Source organism: Microcebus murinus, chromosome 2 (assembly GCF_040939455.1).
Source record: "Microcebus murinus isolate Inina chromosome 2, M.murinus_Inina_mat1.0, whole genome shotgun sequence".
NCBI classification, from domain to species: domain Eukaryota; kingdom Metazoa; phylum Chordata; class Mammalia; order Primates; family Cheirogaleidae; genus Microcebus; species Microcebus murinus.
In genome coordinates, this window is record NC_134105.1 from 18,742,228 (window position 1) to 18,758,231 (window position 16,004).

At 51.4% G+C, this 16,004-nt stretch overlaps 1 protein-coding gene across 3 annotated transcripts in view; it reads right to left on the reverse strand.

Annotated features, from left to right (window-relative positions):
* Positions 1-5,493: 5,493 nt before the first annotated feature.
* The window catches only part of WASF2 (WASP family member 2), a 76,016-nt gene continuing 65,505 nt past the window's right edge, over positions 5,494-16,004 (reverse strand). For all 3 annotated transcript variants that reach the window (XM_075995557.1, XM_012750617.2, XM_012750620.3), the window contains 4 exons: positions 15,430-15,560; positions 12,814-12,969; positions 10,563-11,074; positions 5,494-9,550 (listed from right to left, as the gene is read on the reverse strand). In XM_075995557.1, coding sequence (XP_075851672.1) covers positions 9,393-9,550; positions 10,563-11,074; positions 12,814-12,969; positions 15,430-15,560 — 957 coding nt within the window. In that variant the 3' untranslated portion in view covers positions 5,494-9,392. The remainder of the gene's footprint in view (positions 9,551-10,562; positions 11,075-12,813; positions 12,970-15,429; positions 15,561-16,004) is intronic.

The following is a 16,004-nucleotide window of genomic DNA, read 5'->3' on the forward strand; positions in this document are numbered from 1 at the left end:
TTGAGGAAGTAGGTTTCAGGAATAGCCCAGAAAAAGCAAGCAAGGAAACTGGGGTGGGAGGGCCTGTCCTCAGACTGGGGGAAAAGGGGGGTCTCCAGGTTATACCCAGACCTTTGGAGGCGTGATGTAGGGAAGGTCTCCTTGCTGCCTCTCCCATGCTCCTGAGGAGCCGCCACTGAGGTCCAGGAAAGGGGCCAGGTGCCCATCCCACACCGGGTGGGGCTCTGCCCCGTGCTCCCCCAGCCCAGCTTCCGGCTCCAGGGCCCAAGCAGAAACCTGCCGCTTGCCATCCCATGTCTGGGAGTGCCTGGGTTGGGCCCCCACACTGAGGGCTTCCTGTCTGTCTGGGGGTGGATCTGAGGCATTTCTGGGAGCCTGCCTCTGGGGTCTCTCTGCCTTGGGTCCTGGGCCCACCCTGAGAGGTGTCTGAATCTGTCCCTTGGGTGGGAGCCTGTGTGTGTGTTGAGGCTGGTTGGGTTTTCCCTCCCCCCAGGATTCTGCAGACAGCTCAGGGGCTCCCTGTACCTCCTCCCCACGTGCTTCGGGAGGCCTCCCTGGCCGAGCCCTCCTGGGGCTGAGAAGAGGGGACTCATGCGGGACACCTTCCCACAGTTCCCCAGTGAACACTTGCAGAGGAGGCCTGTCTTCCTCCACAGCGGGGGCCATGCATACAGGGCTGTGTCCCAGCTGCAGTCTCCTCTCTTGCTTTCTCCTCAGAACTGGGGGCTCCTGAGCACAACGCTGGGACTGGGAACTCCTGAGAGCTGGCTCTGTCTCCTCCCTTAGGCAGAGGCTCTGAGAGCAGGTCGCATCTTTTGCCTCGGGCTGAGGGCGTATGAGAGCAGGACTGTTCTCCCCCCTCAGCTCAGACACCTCTGGTGCTCAGCAAGGGCTGCTCAGCACATATGTGTGTGCTTGTGCGTGTGTGTGTGTGTGTGTGTGTGTGCACGCGCACGCGCATCTGGGGACCGTAGCTGAGCCTCCCAGGCTCCCTGCCTCTGCTTTCCAACCCCGGTACCTGGTTGCCAGCTACAGGGCGTGGGAGGGTGGGCTGGGCAGGCAGGGCTGGGGAGGGCCTGGGACGGCGGTGGGGCCCTCTGTCCTCCCCTCTGCCTTGGCCCTGTGTGGTGAGGGGGGGCAGCCCTGAGTGCTGAGCCCCCGCCGGGGCCATGTTGGCCTCTCCTTGCAATAAGTGAGGAGACAGCAGCTATTAATATAAGATGAGTTCACGGGCTCACGGCTTCCGCAGGCTGGAAAACAGGCTCCCGGGGCTGGGGGCTATGGCAAGGCTCGGCTGTCAGATTCCCTCCTGGAGTCTGGAAACCGCCAGCCCCGCATCCCCCCAGCTCCTTCCGAGCAGAGACCTGCACGCATGCAGACACATGCAGGCACATATGCCCAGGCCCCTGGCTGTTCAGAGAACACACACACACATGCACTCACATGCAGACATGCACGTATACCCAGACATCTGCACACTAATGTACACACACTTGTGCACACAAATACATAATTGCACATGTGCACACAGACTATGTCAGCTTTATGTGCATGTTTGCATGCTGGAGCATACACACCCTTGCACACATGTATGTATACACAGACACAGACTTATCCTGTATACACATATATGCACACAGGTCTAGGCATGCTTGCAAATTCAAAACCATTTGCACACCATTGCACACCCACATAAATACACACAACTGCATGTGTGCATACAGTGTCCATAGCCATGTATACACACATTGCATGCAGAACGACATTCAAGGACTTGAATGCATGTGCACACCCTTTCACACACAGCGTACACACTCGCACATGCTCCCAGCTGCTGTCTGTGCACAGCAATCATGAATTCATGGGCTGACCCTCGGTTCCAGCACTAACCGGCTGGCTCAGCCCTCCCTCCTCCCACTTCACGATTGGCAGCTCATGCTCCTGCCAACCCCAATGCCTGCCTTCAGCTTCCCGCCCCCCAGGGGTCCCCAGATCCCTGATTAACCCCCTCACTAATTGGCCACCAGCCCCTTGACTTTGCTGCAGGCCTTCTCAGGAGCTGGGAGCGAGAGCTGCAAATTGGCCAAGCAGGATGGGTCTGGGGAATAGCGTGCACATGAGGGGGAGGTTGGGGGTGCTGCAAGCCCAGGCAGTGTCTGGCTGGAGCCAGGCAGGGCACCCCCTATACCAGGGCTGGGTGCAACAGTGGCGTCATACTCTTTTGGGAGGACACTCCTATGATTCATGGGTACACAGTCACATGAAGCCATCCCTGCATGCACATTTACACACACTCACCAGTGGTGTGTGTAGACATGTTTTACCCCACTCTGTATACCAATGCATGTGAACATTCGCACATACCTAAATATACTCATGAACATACCAAGGATGATGCAAGCAAAATTTTACATGTACCTAAAGTCACCTGCCACATATGCAGACACTATTTATATATGTACATACACACACAAATCTGCCTCAACTAAACACAAAAATGCAGTTATATGTATATGGGCTTGCAAACACACACACTTACATGTTATACATACCTATGAATGTCCTAAGTGTACATGTAGGCACGCACCAACATACATCCACATGTGACTGTACACACATGGAGTCCTGACATGCATGCATGTGTGTATATTCCTTGATGAACAAGCAACCAAGTGGCCACAGGCTGGGAAGAACCCTCTTTCCTTACATAAAAGGAAGCTTGAGGTTTGTTCAGTCTACTGGTGGGGTAGGGAGCAGTGGAACCCACCCAAGTTCCAAGTTGCCTTTTCCAGCCTCCATGCTAAACGTCTAAGCCCGGGACCACCTCTGGTTTCCCCTGCAAGCCTTCAGGCAGCCACAGAGACCCTGTCAGGGCTTCTAGACAAAAGGGCAGAGCCTCTGGCTTTTAGCTTTGCAGTTCCAGACCTCTTGGCTAGGGCCCAAGCCCACAGGTGCTCTGCTCTCTTTTAGGCAGACAGAGGCACTGAAAACTAGAGGGTCTATTTCTGTGTCTGCTGCCAGCCTGCTGTGTGACTTTGGGCAAAGTGCTGTGCCTCTCTGTGCCTTGTTTCCTCATCTGTAAAATAGGAATAAAAGGTTTTGTGTCAGCAATCCTTCCAAGACTGTCCTGAGGAGTACATAGGTTCATGATTATGATTCACGCTTTACTCAGGCACACGCGTCTGAGAGCAGTGTCAGTGCGCAAGACGGTCGGACGCCAGAGTGGAGGGGCTGGAGACAGCACCACGGGCAACTCTTTGTTGAATGGGCAAGGAGGCTGAGGCCCAGAGAGGCATCACAAAGATGGGAGCTAGAAGACCCAATCTCTGTCTTCTCAGCCAGGAGTCTGCTCGTCTTTCATGTTGTATGCAGAGCGTGAGTTCACGTGTGCACTGTGGACATGTGTGCGCAGTTCCGTGGGCAAGCACAGGGAGGACCCTTTGTCCCAAATATTACCTGCCTTCCTGTCACCAAGGGACAATTCTACCATGAAAGATTCCTTTGGATGTTAAAGGCTTTTTTTAAGACCTCAATCTTCAAGAGTGCCCCCTAGGCACCCACACCTCCTGAGGCTGAGGCACAGTGGGGCAGGGGGGCACCTGAAACTGCTCCCAGCTTTGTGATCCAGGAGGGAACTAGCTGACAGTCACCCCAGAGCAGAACTTCCAGGAAATGGTGCCAGGTTGCCCTGGCCACTGGGCAGCCAGGAGGGGGCAGTGAGGAACTGGCAGAGGCAGCGAGTAGGGAGGGTGGCTCCTGAGGACGTCCTGTGCGTGTGCCTGGGATTGTGTGGGTTCCTGCGATGGTATGCTGACTTGCATCCTTGTCCAAACAAGGGCATGGGTCTGTGCACAATGTGTGCATGTGTCCCTGGGCCTGGGTTCTCATGTGTGCCCACTTACACGTGTCTCCTTGAATGTATACGTGTCTGAGTGCACACAAATGTATGTAAATGTGTGTCTGTGTGAAGCTCCCACCCGCACCTAGGGAACCCACTTTGTTCCTGGGCAGCTGTGCAGGGTACTTCCTGCTTTAAGGGTCTATCTAGGGCAGCTGGGTCCTCAGTCGTGCTCGCTTGATTTCAAAGCAAAGCAAAAATAACCATAGCCTGTTATTGCACCTGTAAAACTGGACACCAGGGGGAGGGGGAGATAAGAATCGAAACCTTTAACATGCTCCCTACAACTCTAAAGACTGTGATTCTAGATGGAGAAATGCTTAAGCCGTTTAAATTGCGCGGTGGACAGAGCATGGGCTCTGGCTCGAGCCCTGCGTTTGAGCCGTGGCTGTTTCTGGCCAGCTATGTGATCTCAGGCAACTCCCTTCACCTCTGTGAACCTGTTTTTCTCGTATGTTAAATAGGGGACCCCTGCTTCTCAAGATTGGAATAAAATACATGCAGTCGTTGGCAGGTAGTGGGCGCTCGATAAATGCTCATTCCTCTCAGATCAGCCCAAAGAGGTGACGAGACGCGCACAGGGTCACAGCTCCCGAGTGGCGAGCCAGTATTCAAGCTCAGGCCTCTTGCTTCCCAGAACCACATTCCTTCCCTCAATTCCCTAGCAAGGGCGGCTCCCGACACCACCATTTTGTCTTCTGCCAGGGCGGGTGTCTGGCTGCCTGTCAGTCAGGCCTCGGGAAGCCAAGTGCTGACTAAACACAGGCCCGAGCAGGCGGGTGGGGTGGAGGGCTCCGCAGGGGCAGCCCCCTCCCCTGCACCCCCACCTCCAGCGATGAGCTCAGAGCGGCTGGCGCAGCAGTTGCTGACAATTCAAAACTTCTGCCCCCTCTCCTGGGACGCCAGTGGGTGACTCTCTTTCTGAACAGCAGGCGTGACCCGCAGAGTCACCAACCCTGCTCCCGCCCCTCTCCCTGGGGCCACCCCACTGCGTCTGCTGGGCCCTGAACCGGGTGTCTGCTCATAAATTACCCCCAGGGACAGTTACCCGCAGCAGCTGTGCTCGGAACAACCGTTGCTTCCTGGGTAGGTCATTTTTTTGGGTCAAAATATAAACCCAGCCCCCTCGCTTTCCCCAGGCAGGAGAGGGGGCGTGTAGCAGCCTAAACCTTTTATCGGATTCCATTGTAAATCGTTCTATTTAAGGTAAGTTGCTCGGGTCTGAGAGGCAGACAAGATGCCGGCCAGATGTTGGGCGGCAGCATCAGCATTCAGCCCGTGCTCCTCTCCTGCCTGACACGAGGAGTTGCCAGCAGCTCCCTCCAGCAGCTCCCGAACACCCTTCCCCACGGTGACGGTGACGGTGACGGTCTCGGTCTGTCTCCCAGCTCGGGTCTCCACCTAAGCCAGAATGGTCTGCAGCCTTCTCCGCCGCCTGCACATGGGCACCAGCCACACCCAAAGCCTTCCGCCCTCTGGCCCACCCACACCGGAGCCCCCTCCCGAGCTCTGGTCACCACCTGTGGCTGTCAGTGTTGCCCCTTCTAATCTCTTCTCCCAGAAGAGATTGACAGAAACAACACACACACCTGAGGTGACCGAATGGCTACAAAGACTTTATCAAATTATTTAAAATGTTGGCATTTGAGTATTCATGTGTATACATAAAACAGTTACATGGAAACATCACATCACGGGGGTACAAACGTTACACACAAGAGCCTGGCAGGTGAGCAAATGAGGCCAGGCTTGGAGCCACAGGGCTTTAAAAAACTGGATGTCCTCTAAGGGTCTGAGAAAAGGGCAGAAGAGGAAAGGTCAGTTTAGGGGTTTGGCTAACCCCACCACCCAGATCTCTTCAGCTCCAACAGAAGAGCCCGTTCCCACCCTCAGGGGAAAGGGCCTGTTCTCAGACTCTATCCCCACTACATACACACCCACTCCCTAAAATCTTGATGTGGCAAACACACCCAAGAACCCACTGGAATATGTCCTTATAAATATATTTATATTAGAGAAGACAAGGCACTTTGGGAACATTACGGCTTACTCTCCTACATGTACATCATTCTAGACAGAATGTAAAAATTGGTTAGTTTCTCAAGTGAATTAACTGGATAAAGTTAATACAATAACAAAAATTGTTCCCTAGCCCTCACTGAGGCACTATAAAAGTGAATGTGGCAGGAGGCACAGAATGAGGCACATCTCTGTGCAACACCTGGTCCCAGGTTGGCTAGACCCCCGCAGAACTCAAAGCCTGATGCCCCCCAGGAAGCCTGACATCTTTCATGAGCAGAGCCCCCTGGTCTTGGAGCACTGCCTTCCTCCCCAGGCCCTGAGGTCAGGTGAGGGCTGCAGCGGGAGGCAGTCCTAGAGCAGAGCTGGGACACGGTGGGAATGCTTAAGCAGGGTCACCAAAGCCACAGAGACCTCAATCTGTCCAAGCTGGCGCTGCAGAGTCGGAGGATCGGCGCCACGGGAAGAGATTTCACATTAACCCTGACAATACCGCCTTGGCTCTGCGGTGACATTGGCCAGGGTCATTTCTGAAGGCGCTCTAGCTTGCACCGGAGGAGCTAGAGCTTGGGCGGCTGCTCTGAGCCTCCAAGGGCTCACTGATCCTCCCCCCACCCCCCCACCCCCTTTTGGAATGTACCCATCTCACAACCAAGGCAAAGCCACAAGTCACTTCAGATACTGCCGATTGGAAGCTGGGCCCCTGGGCCACAGGAATGGGGGCAGGTCCCCTGGGCTGGGCAAACCAGGAAGGGAGGAGGCTCCTTGGTTTCAGCGCTTCTTAAGAGTCCTTACGGGCCATTGTTCCAATACTCTTACCAGCTTCAGCCCAGTTTAAATAATCACTAAACTTTGCATTCTACAATTACAGGATTCCAGAACACATGATTACCTGCACTGGGTCCTTTATCATCTTAAAGGGCTCTAGGTTTAAGGAAGCAATTTTTTTTTTTTGGTGCACATATGCATAAGTAGAGCCCAGAGGGCCTCTCGGCTGACTGGGTCCCCAGCCCCCCGAGCTGAGGAGGCTTCGCAAGGCCGGCTGCTACAAAGCGCCGAGCTTGGCTGCATAGATTTTAATGAGAGCGTCAGGCAGAGCTGTGCTGTTGCTCTCCGGGACTTGCAGATCATTACCAAACCAGCTGTAGGATGAGAACACAGCACATCGAAACCCTAGGAGGTCACTGAGCTAATGATCTAATCCTACCTTCTGCAGGCAGTGCCCCTCCCCACCTCCTCCTGCCCCCAGCCCTTTCCATGGTGGACTCTGTCCATTCCAGAAGCCAGGCCAATACCGCCCCCTTCAAGGTCAGAGCAAAATGAGAGTGGCTCTGGCTCCCCCTTTTCCGGAAAGGAGGAGGATGGGGGTAATTTAGTCAAAGCCATTAGGCCCAAACCCCAGCCTGGCCAGGCCCCAGGACTCCTATTTGGGAGAACCACTGCCCTCTGCCTGCCTCTCTAGCCACCGCTGGGCTGCAGCCCAGGCACCTTCAACGGCCATTTTAGGGTTGAAAGGGATGAAAGCACCCACACTCCTACAGCTTCCAAAGTGTGGGAGACAAGGCGGGGTCCCGCACAGCTTGGTGTCTCGGTGTGGAGCTAGGTGCCAAGTCCTGTGCCAAAGACACCTGATCTTTGGAGAGAGGGGAGAGGGCACACTTGGGAGCTGCCACAGCAGGAAGGCATGCTGGAACCTACAGGCGCAGTCCCCACGTCCTGAGATCCAGGGAAGAAGGCAGAGGGGAAGCATTCAGCAAGGGCACAGAGGCAGTACCCGTGATTACACACATTCTCCTCAAGCCGGAGGGGTTTACGAGGGCTTTGGCAATTACTACAACCATTTGCTGTGCTGGGTAGAGACAGATCCTGTTTCTCTTTGTTTCAGGGCTCTGAAAGCCAGAGAAGCCAGGAGAAGCCGATTTCAGCATAAGAGGCTACACAATAGTTAGGGCAGAAGAGAAGAAACCTCACTGTTGGCCAGAGCTGACCAGTTTTTTTCTGAATAATAGCACCTGTGTATTAGCTCTGGGAAAAAGGGGGGAGGGACAGAAGGAACATCAGCATGTGCAGTGCAGGGTGTGGGGGAAGCTGGAAACAGGACCCAGAGTCCCTCTGCCTTTCAGCCTGCTTCACGGCTGCCAGGCCCCCCCAGGCAGGTACCTGCACGGCTGCCAGCCTGAGGGACTGAAGTTTCCACAGTTGGCAGAACCTATGCTTAAATTGGGGAAATAAAAGGGGGAGGAGCTGCAGAGGAATTGAAAACAGCACCTGTCAAAGCTGCCTACCCCCCTTCCTTCTCTCACTACTTATGGTCTCCCAGAAGGGCAGCTCCCAAGGCCATGTGGTTGGCTGGTGATAGGGAAGGGGCAACAAAGAATTCTGAGAGAGGGGAGGAGGGTCTGAGCAGCACTGACAGGGCTGGCACAGGCCCAAGTCCTCCTACTGGGGCCCCCACCTATGGTGAAGTCTGGAGAAGCACAGAGCCAAAAAAGCTCTGCCCAGACCCCAGCAGGTGCCCATTATTTGGTCCCAGAAAGCACAGGTGACTTGGAATCAGGAACTCTGGGCTCTAGCTCTGTCACTACCCAACTGTCTGACCTCGAGCAAGTCACATCCCATCTCTAAGTCTCGGCATCCTTAAGAGGGTAGGACCCAAGGAGTGCCATCATCCTCGCAGTCCTGCATTCCAAGTCTCTAAGCTTTGCTCCTGACAGCCAGCAGAGGCCCTGGGCCCTGTGTGTCAGGGGTACTTTGGTCATAGATATTGGAGGTTAAAACGGCTGTGCTGCCTGAAGGCACCTAGGGGTGAGGGAGGGCTATTTCAGGGACACCTGAACACCATACTCACCATAAGAGAGCCTGAGAGGGAGGCAGCAAGCTCAGCCTTCAGAAAGGCAGCATTTCTGCGCAGAGGGGGTGAGACACCCTTTAGAGACTTTTTGCCTCCTGGAATACAGGGCATCCCAGGCACAGAGATCACTTAGCACAAGGCAGCCCCACACTGCTGATTAGGCCCTCCGGCCTGCTCTGCCTTCTGCTGTGTCCATGCAGGCCACTCTTGCTGCTTTAGGACCAGGAAATGGCTGGCATTATTTGAAGTGGCTGAGGGCAGGGATTTTGGAAGGATACCACAGCTGAATATGGCTCCTAGGGGAAGGCACCATCTCCAACTGAAACTCAATCAAAGGGATCTGCTTTGGGGTTTTTCCTTCCTTTCAATACACAATAGTCACTTGAAGGGAAGAGGGAACATCCCGGCTACTGAAGCTCTGGAGCCCCACAGGGCCTGACAATGGGAAGAGGAAATACATGTTGATTTGGAGGAAGCACTTGGATGTATCTTTGGTTGCTTCAGGGAAGGCTTTGGCCTCTTAAAATTCTTTTTTCCCCTCCCTTTTTTCCCCCATGGGACTGTAGGCATCAAAGAAGGCAGGTAGAAAGGAAAGAAAAAGAAGGTGGGCAGCAGCAGAAAGAGTTAATCCGACCAGTCGTCCTCATCAAACTCAGAGGAGTCATCTTCTGAGTCGCTGTACTCAACAGCAATGCGACGTGACAAGATGGTGGCCACATCATTGCCCACGACATCCCGCTTCTCTTGCTCCTGCTGTTCCTCAACCCTGCGCAGCTGAAAGCCTGGTGGCAGAGGGAGAGAAGGGTGAGGAAGTTGTGTCCTTAGCCTCAGAATCCATCCAGGACTGGGGAAGGGGAGTGGCCACTGGTGGGGGGTATACTGGAAAGGACAGAGAAAAAGAAGGATCCTCTGGAAGCAAAGAGGGAAAAGGTTTGGCAGGAGAAGCAGTAAAGAGGGAGTTTTATGAAACTGGTGGCCCTGGTGCTACAGGTGTGCCTGAAAGGAAGCCTGCCGTCCTCCTCGGCTTACACACTCTCAGGCTGGTGAGGACCGTACTTTGAGTGGGGAGCGGCCACCACACCCCATGTAGCAGGTCCTCAGTCTGCCCAAGTCCATCGATTCTAACGGGGCTCAGCTGCCCTTCATTTTCTCCTCTAAACTAGAAGTTCCTTGAGGATTACAACAACAAACCACTAGAACCCTTTGGGCCCAGACCTGGCCTGACAGAAAGAGAATAAATGCTCTAGGAGGATGAGATGATGACGGGGGAGGGGGAGAGAAAGGAAAGGAAGGAGAGAAAGAGGGAAGGGGAGAAAAGGAAAGCGGAGAAAAAAGGGGAGAAGGTGGGCAGAAAGAGGGAGGATGTGAATGGCAGAGCACTGGGGGAGGTCAGGGGGTGGCTGAGTCCAGCTGAACAATGACTTGCTGGGACAGTGATTCTTGTTTTTTTTGAGGCACAAACCCTTTTCAGAACCTGATAAAAAAACACGAATCCTTCCCCAAGAAAAAAATGCATGCAAACACACCTAAAGCATACATTTCCAAGGAGTTCAAAGGTTCAGGTTAAGAATCCTTTACTTTAAACCAAGGTGGAAAGAAGTCTAAATCTCCATATCTTTAGGGTGAAGCATTTTTTCAGGCTGCACTGAGGCCTGAGGTCCCACTCTCTCCACACCCAGAGAAAGCTATTCCCTGGGCAGGGCACAGAGTCCCTCTTCAACCATCCCCCTAATCAGTTAGACCAACTTCAGAAAGATAAGGCTCCACGGTCCCAGACCCACCACTGGGACTTACCTTGACGGATGGCTGAAAGCAGGTCACTGCGGGCATCGCTCACAGCAGGCAAGGAGGACTTAGGCTTGGTGGCATCAGAAAGTGGTGGTGGTATGCCGGGCTGGCCATCCATACCACTGAATGGGGGAGGAGGGGGCCCTGGGGGAGGGGGAGGAGGGGGAGGGGGAGGGGCTCCTCCTGCTGGTTGGGACAAGGGAGGTGGTGGCAGAGTTGGGTAGTCAGCTGCTGGTGGGGGGGGAGGAGGGGGAGGGGCAGCAAAATCAGGATGAGGTGGAAAAGATGGGGGTGAAGGTGGTGGAGGGGTCCCTGGAGACCCAAATCCTATAGGTGGTGGTGGAGGCGGAACACCTATCATTGGAGGCGGAGGTGGTGGGGCAGGTGGTGGAGCGAATCCAGGTTTGGGGCCTGGCGGAGAGCCCAGAGGAGGTGCTGGTGGGGGGTGACTTGGGCTGACCACACTGGATCTCTTGGGTCCAGCCAAGCCAGATCCTCTTTGGTTGTCTGCCGGGTAGCTAAAAGGCCAAAGACAGAAGACCCACCATCACTCTCAGGATGCGAACACTCACCTATAATTAGGCTTATCTGTAAGCCTAGGTTCATCTTGGTTGACTACACCATTTTACTTTGGCTCAAACACAAAGAAAGACCTGGGTATAATTAGAACAGACCAATAATGAAACAGGCAGCCCTTTAAGGTAATGAGTTCCCCACCAGCCGGGAGTATAATCAGAAATTGAGGAAAACTACCTGGAAAGAAGACCTGGGATTCCTCTATCATGTAAGAGCTGGCTGAGACATTCCTTAGGTCCCCCTCTAAACTTTCAGCTACTCAGGAGAAGGCACCCTCCTGAACCCTCCTCTAAGAGGAACGGGCCATGGACAGTTGTCAGTTCAATCCTGGAGCCCAGGCTAAGAATGCACGCAAGAAAGAATTGGAATAAAAATTCAAACTCCACCCACCCACTGTGCTCTGTTTCTCAGGCTATTAACATTCACCAGGTCTGGTGAGGACAGGAAACCCAAGCCAACCTGACCAGACCTGAGTGGGATACAGATTTAGGTGAATGCATCTTCAGTGCTCATGTGGGGAAAACTTGAGAGAGAACGGGTGTCAATCTGAGAGTCTGCAGGGATGGGAAGTGAATGTGCCACCAGACTCCTGCCCCAGGTTTGAAAGAGGATTAAGGCTACACCTCTCCTGGGAGCAGATTTGCTTGGCTGCAGCTGCAAGGTCTCAGGCCATGTGTGAGGCTGAAGGTTTTCTTTTCCGCCTTTGTATCTGTCTTGCACTAATAGCTACTCCTTAGGAAGGCATCCATCTTGGAATTTTCCACAGACCTTCAAGCCTTAGCTGCATCTGACAGGGCAACAAGGAAGTGACTCGGGAGGCGGAAAGAGATTTGGGATTAGTGGTTTCAAGGGCCAAGAAGGAACATTGCTTTAGGTCTCCATCTGAGGCATCCTCAACATATTTAGTCTCTAATTAAACAGTGTCCATGAAGAAAGTTCACCTATCAAAGCTCCCATTTGTCAGGCATCAGAAAGGACAAAAGTAACTGTGAGAAGACAGTGAAATCTGAACAATCCCCGGACCTCTTTTCAGCCATTACTGGCTAACTCGTCCTCGGTACAAATCTGCTAGGGATACTGACAGATATCAAAATGGACAGATGTGAAGTTTCATCCCCCTTTCCCTTTGTTTCATTCTGGAAATTCTATACAGCAGTGAAATGAACCAGTAGCAACAAGAGAGGAAGGTGACTATCTGCTAGGTTCCTAGATAACCGGGCAAGGTAACTGCTAATTATATCATGGACAGCAGATTGTACCACTTCATTTAGTGCTGAGTTAAAGCTAAGTAAAAACACATGAGAGAAGTTGGTGACTTCTACCTGTTCAGGTTTAGGCAGAATAGCAAGTAGTTGAGAGTACAAGCCTGGAGTCCAAATGACCAATCATGGCTCTGCCTCTTACTGGCTGCATGACCTTAGGTAAGTTCACTGACCCCCCTGTACCTCACAGTTCACTCATCCATAACACAGAGATAATAACAGAGGACTCCTCTGGGGATTAAGTAACACACAGTGTTTAGCATAATGCCTTACAAACACTTGGTAAATATTAATTATTTCCATCATGTAGACAAACTTGCCTGAAGTTATTTTTGTGGTCCTGACCAAGATTTTGAATTCTTATATTGTTCTTGAGTATATAACCACCAAGAGTAGATGGAAGAGGTACCACCATTTACCTGAATTCTGCTGGTGGGGGAGGCAAGTTGTCCTCAGAGAAGACAGGAGAAGGTGAGGAAGCGGAGTCTGACTGCGGTGGTGGTGGGTAGCTGCCTGCATCCACGTTTTCCACAGAGCCGATGCTGCCGTTCTGGTACACCAAGGTGGGCGGATACCTGACAACAACCCAATGCCAAAAGCTGTCATTTCAAGAGCCTGAGTGGTAATCTCTTTTCTCCTTAAAACCTACTATAAAGAATATAAAAACTATTAGGGAGAAATAAAATAAGTAAATTCCCCAAATACTTTCTGTTAGACTGAAATTTTATTTTAGGATTAAATATTCTATTGTGAAATATATAGATATTCCTCCTGAATTGTTTACAGTAATGAGATTCAACCTAGATTATTAAAACCATGCTGTTTCTTTCCCAGTGTTGGTCTTGTCAAACCCAGCAGTTAAATACTATCCCGAATATTAGGTGCAGCTATATCTGAATCCCAAAGTCTGTCCTGTGGCAAAGGGTGAAGCCAAGCCCCACAGGCTAGTGAGCTGCAAACACGTGACTGGTACACAGCCTGATTTTGAGGTCAGCAAGCCTCTGGAGTGCTCAAAGGCCAAGGAGGCATTTGATTGCAAAATCAAGCCAAGGATGAATGCGGGTTGCTGTGTGGTAGTAAACATGGCCTCTCTGCTAGGTCTCTTATCAAACAAAATGAGCTGCAATTAAAGTAGGGTGCTAGGGGTTACCTCATGGAAAGCTGTCCCTCAGAGCACGGGGCCTTGGATGAATTTGTTCTGGGTGAACAATAACACAACTTCAAACAAGAACAAATATACCAAGCAACAAGCACAAGTACACCAAGCATCAGCTGGCAAAATTTGGACTGTTCTGCTCCACCTCCCCCTTCTTTCCATCATTGCTGGGTTCTAAAGAACTCACCTAAAACACACCCCAGGGAGAACAGAGTTGGAGGGAACTAAATGAATCAAAAGATGCTCTGATATGGAAAATCCCCAAGGCCCAGAACCCTGTAGGCTTGGCCCATGTCTTTACAGGCTCACCAACAAGCATGTCCAGATAGACTAGCCATGCAGCTGAGCAAACTTCTTGGACAACATGAAAATGGGAGGCAAATCCTCATCTTCACTATCCCCACTCCACAAAAAAGGACACACATGATAATTGGCATTCTGAACATGCAAGCTTCTGGCCTCAGAGTCACTGAACCTATGACAAGTGCCTGTCTGAACAGGATGGGACCAGGGAACAAAATGGCCCCCTTTATTGGGAGGTGAAGGTAAGGAAGGTACCCTCAGGGCTGATTTCCCAGTAGAGAGAAAGGTTCGTTTTTACTTTCACCATCTTCATCACTCTTTAAAACAAATCTCTTAATCCATGAAGAAGAAGTGTCAGAAGTGTCAAGATTTTTAAAAGTCAAGATTTTCATGGTAGAGTTATTCCTAAAAGCAAGAACAACTCAACTCTTTCCTTTTATCATTCCTAGCCACCCGGCATAGGCTGGCATGGTTCTCTGACAGGCAGGATGCAATGTATTTAGAGGAAAAACCAGGGCGACATTCACGCCAAGCAGTCATGGTGACTTGGCTTTGAATGTCACATAGGTCAGACACTAGGATAAGCATCAAACCAAGCTTTAAAACCATTTTTTCCCTTTAAACCTCCAGTGTGATTTGGTATTGGGAAATGGGTCAGACTGACATCTCTTATTTCTCTACAGAGATATACAGCCTCAATACTGGCCAAGCAACCTTTCCCACACTGTCTCTGAGGTCTGCATTCAGTCCCTTGGCCAGCGTCTCTCCCAAAACTGACAAAGGCTGGCTGAAAAGTTGCTTTGGTGATGTGCAGAACTTCCCTGCCCGGCCCTCCCCACTCCTGTGGAATGCCCAGCTCTCAGGCACAACCTTCTAATCAATGCTCTGGAGGCAAAGGGTTCCCAAAACCACTTTTCTTCCCCTTCCAGTCTTTCCTCTGAGGCCTTTAAACACACTATTTTTTTTTTTTTTTTTTTGAGACAGAGTCTCGCTTTGTTGCCTAGGCTAGAGTGAGTGCCATGGCGTCAGCCTAGCTCACAGCAACCTCAATCTCCTGGCTCAAGCAATCCTTCTGCCTCAGCCTCCCAAGTAGCTGGGACTACAGGCATGTGCCACCATGCCCGGCTAATTTTTTATATATATATATATTAGTTGGCCAATTAATTTCTTTCTATTTATAGTAGAGACGGGGTCTCACTCTTGTTCAGGCTGGTTTCGAACTCCTGACCTCAAGCAATCCGCCCGCCTCGGCCTCCCAGAGAGCTAGGATTACAGGCGTGAGCCACCACGCCCGGCCTTAAACACACTATTGTCTGGCAGAGTGAGGGCACCAGGAGCCATGGCTGGCATGGGCCACTCACCTCATTTAAATTGCTGAATCTCCTGATTTATTTAGCAATTTTTAATCACCAGATGAATACACTTTAAAGTAGCTGATTACCAGTGGTATTGATCTAAGCCACAGAGCCAGACTTTAGGGGGTATGAAAGGCGTCATGCCAGAGCAGTCAGACTGTTGTCCCCAGGTCCCCAGCCCCTTCAAAGAATGTTACCAATTGTACAAATGCATCACCTACCCAGAAGGCCCCAGCTTTTCTTTGGACTCCACAAATTCTTGTCCCATCTTCATTTTCTCCCACTCTTCCTTACGGGTCTTGATTTTCCGTGGGTTTACATTCCCTCGATTTGGATTATCTTTCTTTTCTTTCTATAATGAAAAGGAAGAGAACATTTGTGGAACATTTTCCAAAGTTCTTCATTAAAATTCTATCCATCTCCATAGATGTAAATCCAAGAGATGATTTGCCGAGATGACATATGATAGCTACAGAACTTACAAAATTACTGGGTTTGGAGTGACCTAGAGGCCATTTAATCCAAACTGCCCTCTGGGTGAAACATTTGCTCAATCCCACATTCACAACACCTTTAGTGAGGGAAACCCACTACCTCTTTGGGTAACTCAGTCATGTTTTTTTTCCCTTTGAGCTCAGCTTCAGGGAACACATTTTTGAACTGTTCTAATTGTTCTAACTGTTCTAATTGTTAGGAAGTTAGTAAACAGCTATTTGTTATTTGCTTTGTCACAAAAGTCAGGCAAGAAGATGAAAAGTAATGACAGCTACATATATGGGGGACAGATATAGGGAAA